Source organism: Zerene cesonia, chromosome 28 (genome assembly GCF_012273895.1).
Source record: "Zerene cesonia ecotype Mississippi chromosome 28, Zerene_cesonia_1.1, whole genome shotgun sequence".
Lineage (NCBI taxonomy): Eukaryota > Metazoa > Arthropoda > Insecta > Lepidoptera > Pieridae > Zerene > Zerene cesonia.
This window is the reverse complement of record NC_052129.1, coordinates 5093597-5102024: the sequence shown is the minus strand read 5'-3', so window position 1 is coordinate 5102024 and position 8428 is coordinate 5093597. Positions and strand designations below refer to the sequence as shown.

Below are 8428 nucleotides of genomic sequence, written 5' to 3'. Positions count from 1 at the left end.
GTAGAGGCACCGTGGGGTATAGCTAGCCATTCTATAAGTAGGGAAATTACTTCAATTGCGCGATAAGACAGAGCACTAGAGATAGCCATTCAGTTTACCAAAATTTCAAGGGTAGTTTTATATGGTGGGACCTTTTTTAGGGTAGGTAAGGTTTTTTTTCAAATAGAACGCTTACTTAACCCGCATCGGAACGCTAACCTGATGCCGAATTGTGACGTACTACGCCCTAATATAAGTGGCAAACAGAGCTATAACGCTCTGAGTACTATTATTTCTTTTGTATGAGTTGGTTTCAATAAGTGCTAGTTAATACATATGTTAACATCTATTAGCCTAGCCGGTCGTTAGGTCCAGACAGATGATTGTAAATCTGTGTTAATAATGTGAAGCCGAAGAGTTTGTTTGTTTTAACGCGCGTATCTCAGAAGCTAGTGGACCGATTTCAGTCTTTCACCATTGGCTATATACGTGATCCGTAACTTCTATAGGCTAATTCTTTCTTTCTTTTTCAATAGCCACTTAAACTAAACCATTCTACAAGGTACAGTAATTTCTACATGACATAGACCAAGTGATACATGTTGATAATTCTCATATGATCTAATTTATTTTCTCGCGATTTCACGTAAATTCTTTGCCAATTTTTTGTGGTTAGGACAACATTAAAAATTGTTGAAATAATACATATATGAAAAAAAAATCTTGTATATTTCAATTTTCCTGTAAAGCTTGTGATACCTTCTCCCTACTCAATAATATGTAAGTCGTGTCTTTTTTTCACGCCTCAACCACTGAACCAATTTGCATGGAATTCAGTACATAATTTAAGAACCGATAAAGGATATTGAATTGTTTAATCCAATATCCTTACCTCAGAGAACCCCTTGAGAACTTTGCGCGAGAAAAATTTGGCCTATTTTATTCCTTTGACCTGGTTTGGTCGGAAAACTAGTAGCCTATACATACAACTGTATGATATTATAGAGCTGTTAGTTGCCTAGGTTGTTGTTAACACTTGGGCAGCTTCCAACTCTCGAGTTTGGATTAAAATGTACACCATCACTAGATACAAGGGCGAGCTCCCCGAGGGCAGGCACCTGCGCGTCGACAACAAGAATTTCTACTTCGACATCGGGCAGAACAATCGCGGCATCTACATGAAAGTCAGCGAGGTTGTACCATCGTTGCAAGTAATTGTGACGCACAGCTCATGGCTTCTGTCATTGTTTTGTATATAGACGTAACTGGTATTCACTTGTGTTTCATTTTAAGCGAACATTTTAGATTTAGAAATTAAAGACTTTAATCCAGTCTCCCTGTGATCACCGCACGCTGTAAGTTCGAAACGCCGGATTGGATTATGTAATGAATAAATCGGTTAAAAGTCTTTAATTTCTAGACGTAACTCTGACCGCGTGGTTTCCCTCGTGTGGTGATGATAAGTTAATATAAGCGATCGATCGTAATCCAGCCTAGTGTTGGAAGTTTCGAAGTTCCGGGTCTGTTTAGATATACCCATAATCATATGTTAGTGATCTCTATGAAGAGCCGGATATTTGTTTATCTGTTTCAAATTTCATCTCGGTCTGTTTAACCATTCTGGGATGATAAGAGTTGGCTATTTAGATAAAAACTTATGTTTTCTAATGTATGCATACACAACATTATTTTCATCAAAAAACAGTAAGTAACCTGCAGAATCGATCAGTGGTATCCTCGGCTACTATGCACAGCAAATTTCATCCAAATCGTTTTATTTTTTTCCACAGAGTTAAAATCACTCTCACATGTCTCATTGTAAATATACACACATACAGATGGCTTTAACATGTCCATTAAAATGATGCAAATAATTAGTTTATTATAGATACGCTAGTTGGAATATTAGACATCATCGCTCTAGTTTTAGCTAGTTTCCATACAACAAATGTTTATGGCAACTGTTATCTAACATTTTAAACGATATATTTTATAACAAATGCAAAAATTCCTTATGATATAAAGGTTACAATAACATGTCTTAAAATTTTATTTTCTATCTGCAATTTTAAATAAATAGTTCAGTTTTATAAAACATTAATTGTACTAAAAACTAATTATTTTTCACAAACGAATAAATCGTTCGTTATCGGATATCGTCGGAAAACGGTTCACCCGGGTGAAAGTTCCGTGACAGAACAATACAAAAGACATAGCGACGAATTGAGTACATCAACATTTTTTTTAAGTCAGTTGTTAAATATAAAATAACATATTATAACAACGAATATGAAAAAAGGGTAGAAGCGTAACTCACGCTTAATTATTTTTTAACTTGCTTCTATTAGGGCGAGTTGCAAATAAGTAACTATATAATACATATAAATACAATTGTAACACTTAAAAGTACGTTAAATAACCGTGATAAATAACCTCCAGGTGAAGAGTAACTTCCGCACGGCGATAACGGTGCCGGAGAAGTGTTGGAGCCGCTTCCGCGACATCATGGCGGACTACTGTGATAAGATGAGCCGCGCGCAGCTTTCGCCGCAGGACACGCACCAGGTGGGGCATGGGCCATGGGCGATGGGCCACGGGGCGTGGGACGTGAAAACCGAACCTTTATGGAGTTACGTTATGCCTGAAGGGCCTTAATAATAACTAGAAACACGGTCGTGATAAATAAATGCCCAACCAAGTCAACCCAAGGTGGAGATTTTGTGCTTTGTAAATGCGACTTTAATGCATTCGAATAAGGTTGAATTCATTATTGCTTAGTCCGAAAGTGTTTCTAATTGTTAAGTTATTGAGATATCACTACATAGTATAAAACAAAGTCGCTTTCTCTGTCCCTATGTCGCTATGTATGCTTAAATCTTTAAAAATACCCAACGGGTTTTGAGAGGATTTTTTTAAATAGATAGAGTGATGAGTGATCAAGAAGAATATAAAATATAGATGCATATTAACCATGTGTATAATACTATTAAACTAGTGGACGAATTGATGCGTGCGTAGACGCGGGCAAAGGCTAGTTTCACTATAATTTTATGAAAAAATTTCACAGGCGAAACCCAATTCAGCTAATGTCTTATCGAACCTCCTACCCGTTGTGTTCTATACAGCTATAATGCTATAATGCCATTTTGCTTTTTTTTAAATATAATTGTATGTATTCCAGGGCGGCAGCGGCTCGGGCAGGGCGGGCAGCGCACAGCCCGGCCGTGAGATGGTGAGTGTTTCGCGAATCGTTTTACTTACGTCTAGATTTATTCATTCATTTGACGTATGTGAAATATATTATTTATGTTCGAATTGTATCTCACCTATAAATCGTTTGTAAATTTATGTACACATTAGTTGCGCCCCGCGGTCTCACCTGCATATGTCTGTATCCCGTAGGAATATCAGGATAAAAAGTTGCCTATTTGTTATTCCAGTTGTCCAGCTGTCTACGTACTAAATTTCATTGCAATCGGTTCTGTAGTTTTTGCGTACTTGTCATTTTGATGATTTTTTTATTTAAAAGCACTAGCACCTTCTGTGTGGTTCCATTAAAATTCGATTCGGACAATTCGGACGACTTGCCAGCGGTTTACTTTATTATAAGCTTAGTAAGTTTGTTTTCGAAGTGTTACAATGCGACATATAATTGTATTTGCAGGACACATTCGGCGGCAGCAGCGCTAGCCGGATTTGATGCGAGCACATCGGCTACTTTCGGCTTTAAGCGCCCCACAATGTACATACATCTGTACCCACTCCCTTAGTCGTAAGATAATGTGATAAACATTTGAGCTTTATTACATTTTTGTTTCACATGAATAATTATTATTATTAATTGATTACACTTCGGTTAACGCGTCGCGCGGCGTCGAACACCGCTACACGTGCGGATGTTGCGTTTTATCGCTAATTTTTGGTGAAATAACTAAACAGGGAACGGAATAAATAAATTGATTTTTCGCTTTTTTTTTTGCTGACTGTACTTTTGTTTATGGAATCGGTCATAGAAATTTACAAGAAAATAGTGTTTAAAACTCGTGGCTCTGTTCATTTGGGATTCGTTAATATTGAATATTGTTATTTTGATACTTTATTAAAATTACTCGAAAAATGTAATTTCTATTGATGTTTAATGATAAATGTCAAATTTTAAATTTCCACTCTCAGCGCTTCCTATAATCATTGTAATTCCAAAAATTACGTAAAATGCAATATCTATGCACTAATCGAATATATGTATAATATATATTTGGACATAACTCGTTGCAATGTATAAAAGCTATATAAAACGAGAGAGTCGGTTTATTTTGAAAATAACAAAAAAAAAAGAAACGCAATAAATTTCCGTATGAACGCAACGAGTTTGATTGTGACCCGGTTTTAAATCGGTTAATAATCAGAGTCGTGACGAAATTTACGCCGCATTTTAAAACTAAGCTTATTTTAACGATCGTTTAAAACGATCCCCTTTATGGAATGATAATTCCGCTTAAGTCAATTTTTAAGTTACGCCAGGCGATGCTTGAGGGAAAATTAACTGAGTAGGTGAAGAAAAAAAAAAATTATAAAAATACTCCTGGCGTTAAAAAAGTTTCGGTAAAAAATTAAAAAGCCACTTATCTAGTTTTAGGTGTATGTTTTATTATGGATTATTTAATATATAATGTCTGCAAAGACATGTGTGGGGTGGGAATGATGTGTATACTGCTTAAGTATTTTTTCAAAGTTATTATTTGCATTGCACTAATTTAAAAGTATAACCGGCGTCAATAGATATGGATTTGCAATTTTCTATAGGTGCGAGCAGGATGGTATATGGCTGTATATCAAAGCGCAAGCGAGATAGCATGATACGGAAATTGAATTCGATTTTTATTGGCGCGTTGAGTATTTGTCACATAGGTTATTTCAACAGTATAATATATATATTTTTTATTTAATTACACCAATATTTTAGTTTATGGCTTGCAAATATTTTTGGTAGGTTTCAATAGTTTTGTATACGCATCATTCCCGAGTGTGGAGGCACCGGGTGTTTACACGGCGAGTATTACATCAGCCGCTCTGCTGGTTCTCGTTCAGAAAAAAAAAAACAATAAAAATTACTTTACACATTAAAATTTCGATCAGAAATTAAGTAATAATAAAAATTTCCAACAAAGTCTTTGTATGTTTGAAACTACACAATTTTTTCCATATTGATAAAGTGTATTGTAAGTTTAATGAGGTTTTTAGAAATAATTAAAATGCAATTTTGTATCAGAAATTAATATGAATTTATATGTATTTGAAACGATGAACAAGGGTCGGTAGAGCGGCGGCACTCGTATTTAGGTAGGTGACGCATAGCTGTGATAAAGTACGAGTTAGTTGCTCCATGAGAGAGTGTTTTAGGCACAAACGCGATTGTTGGGCTTCTTGGGCCGCGTAGAAGTTGTATTTTGATACTAAACATTGGTATTTTTGATTAGGAACCTTATTTCGTTGGGGATAGGGTCGAAATTACTGTGTAGGTGGTATTCGTTAGGGATTTTTCCAAATTTAAAACGGGTTTCAATTGATACGGTCGTCTAGAAAAGAACTAAAGATGATTTATTTTTTCGTAAAACGTAAAATGAAAGGAAATTCAAATTTTTTTTTTTACTTTAGTATGTACGATGGACGTGGGATGAAATCCGAAAAAAAAAGTTTGTTGAATAAAATTTGACGCAAAGATGTTATTGGCTGAATAGAATTCGTGTCTTTTTTTTATATATTTATTTTTGTCGTATGTCCGCCTATAGCGCATTGTTGCAGTCGCGTTTGTGCAGAGGGTAGATTAAGATTGGTTTGTAAGCACCCTGTGTGACGCGTGATCGCTTGTGAATTGGTAAAAAAAAATATCTTGGCAAATAAAAAAAAAAGTTTTTTTATTTACATATCTCTGTGATACATTAACATTACTATATGTCTCTACGATTTTTCATGAAGTAAAACATTCGATTGGTATAAAATTTAATACATATGTACGTATATTCCGTTCCCCATTAGCAAGAAGTGATGAACAAACGGTCACGTGTCGAGTATGAGCTGGTGTGTTTGTATATATGTATCTGTATGTATGTATGCGCTGGACGCAATAGCTTAAGAACGCAGAACACTAGGCGTCGGGCGTGCCTTTTAATTTTCACTGGCAGCAATAGATATCATAGTTTATCATTTGAGCCGAAAGCCGCATAGCGAATGTTTCTTATCCAATAGCTCTTGCGACATTATCGCCACCGTCGACGTCGCGCCGTGCTACTTTATTTTTCCACCCCCCTTTACATTAAATGAAAAAAAAAATGAAAAATACAGCAAAAAAATTTAGGCTGTTAAGTGTTTTATTGTCTACTCGTACGTTAAATAAGTAGGTACGTAGTTGTCTACGGCTCGAGTCATTTAAGTAATCAAAGCTCGTTTTATTGCGTTTTTTTTTGTATTTTTATCGCGTCACTAAGGCTAAAAGTAATATTTTTTTTTAACATAGTGGTTTTTTTTTCACGTTTTCCCGCTTCGCTTTGTTTACGTACGTCATGGCATATCCGAGTTGTGCAAATGCGATACTTATTGCAAGCGTGATAAAGTCTTTAATCATGTTACATTGCTTCATACGTTATCACAGTTTTTGTTTTATATTTTATTAAGCGTATACTGCCATCTGTTAAAAACTTCGGTAACTACTGGAAACATAAACCGGTTTCGGCAACTACCCGCGGAATAAAACTTGCGTTTATGTACTGAGTAGTGATTAGATATAATATTATATGTTATAATAGTTGTATGGAATCATCGAAAGTTCTTCTTCGCGGTATTAAAGTACAGGCTAATTTGCGTTATTTTTTAAGTTGAATCTTGCAGCTATGTTGATAAGGTACATTTCTGAATGTCACGATCAGTTTCAAAATTGTTTGGTGATCCGCACGTCGATATATGAGGTTTTATTGACTGTATCGTATTTTTAAAATGTATTTTAGTGGTTGGAGTTTGTGTGGGGCGTCTTTTTACTTCTGAGCAACGGTCGTTGAAAGACGCTCGAACAAAATGCTTATCTCTGTTGAACAAATTGCGAAACGCATTTCTTGTATACATACAGATTGTTTTGTGTTGGACGATATGATTATATTTTGAGTTTTATTGCGACCTTAATATGGCTCAAACGACTTTATATTCAACAGTCTTGATTACAGTCTATGAATAAAAATACCTTACTGTGTATGCCGTAAACAAGGAATTGGTTTCGTAGTTTGTTTAAGGAGCTATATATATAATCTAGACTATTGCCCTAATGGATAGTAGAAATAGACGACTTTTTAGATTGCATCCGGTTTCGATACAGTCAATACTCCGCGAACCACGAAGAAAGCAAATTAAAAATGATAAAAAATAAAACAGATGCAGTCTACTACAGTCCGTATTAAATTAATTTCCTTTAAAACTCGTCAAACAGAGTGGAATAAGTTGGTTACGTCCGATAACTATAACAGATAGTTGAGAAAAATAAAAATACATATAAAAAAATAACTTCTCTATACTAATAGAAAGTAGAGATATATATGAGAGGAGCGAGTGCGGCGTTACGTTCGTTCGTAAGTTAGCCATAGTGTTCTTTTTAAGCGATGGGTCGGCGGAAACTACGGCGCTAGGCACGGCTTTCAATTCTGGCAAGGTTTTAGCATATTTGAAAATTACAACACCCTAAACCGTGAAAAATTTTAAACAGAGCTTTTAAAAACGATAAAGAAAAAGATGACAGTTCAATATCCGTCGCCCCATCGCCTCGTGGTATATCTTGTTCCTTTCATTCGTTAGTTGTTAGGTGTGCGAGCGGAGTCGCGGCGCGAACATATGTCCGGTGTTCTGTATCGCTTGTCATGTGTTACTGGGGGCTCGCGGGGGGGCGCACGCGTCTCTCACTGCCGCCCTCTTGAGATTTTCGTATTTATATAATCACTCGAAAAGGGGTAAACTGGGTAAAATTCACTTTAAATAAGTTTTGGTTTCATTTTGATAAATTATTAAATTCTTTGCAAAGCAATAAAAAATCTATCGTATCAAGGGTTTTGTGTTGTGGTTCATTTCAATTTTCGAATACTTACGATTACTTCTCTTGAGGTCGGCAGTCTAGTTCTTTGCATCTAGCACATCCACTTAATACCTTTTAGTCGATAAGCTGAAATCACTAGAGATCCAAACGCGTCCTCCCGCGACTAGTGGCTTAATTTTAACAAACATTATGGTACAAAATGTAATTTTAGTTCCATAGACGTTTAAGATTAACAGAGTTTATATTTAGAGATGATAATAAATAAATAAATCGATATTATATTCCCATACTGGTCGTGTCGCGATCGCTGTCAATATTGTTAATGTACAATCATATACCTATATAAAGTAAATAATATAAAAATAGAGTCTATATGTT

The 8428-nt window shown here is 35.5% G+C and overlaps 1 protein-coding gene across 3 annotated transcripts in view; it reads left to right on the top strand.

Moving 5' to 3' along the window:
* Positions 1-7364, top strand: part of LOC119837716 (transcriptional activator protein Pur-beta) — a 25442-nt gene extending 18078 nt beyond the window's left edge. For 2 of the 3 annotated variants that reach the window (XM_038363452.1, XM_038363454.1), the window contains exons 6-9: positions 1067-1190; positions 2419-2544; positions 3161-3211; positions 3644-7364. In XM_038363452.1, coding sequence (XP_038219380.1) covers positions 1067-1190; positions 2419-2544; positions 3161-3211; positions 3644-3679 — 337 coding nt within the window. In that variant the 3' untranslated portion in view covers positions 3680-7364. The remainder of the gene's footprint in view (positions 1-1066; positions 1191-2418; positions 2545-3160; positions 3212-3643) is intronic. The other variant, XM_038363453.1, reaches the window with a different exon arrangement.
* The last annotated feature ends 1064 nt before the right edge of the window (positions 7365-8428 follow it).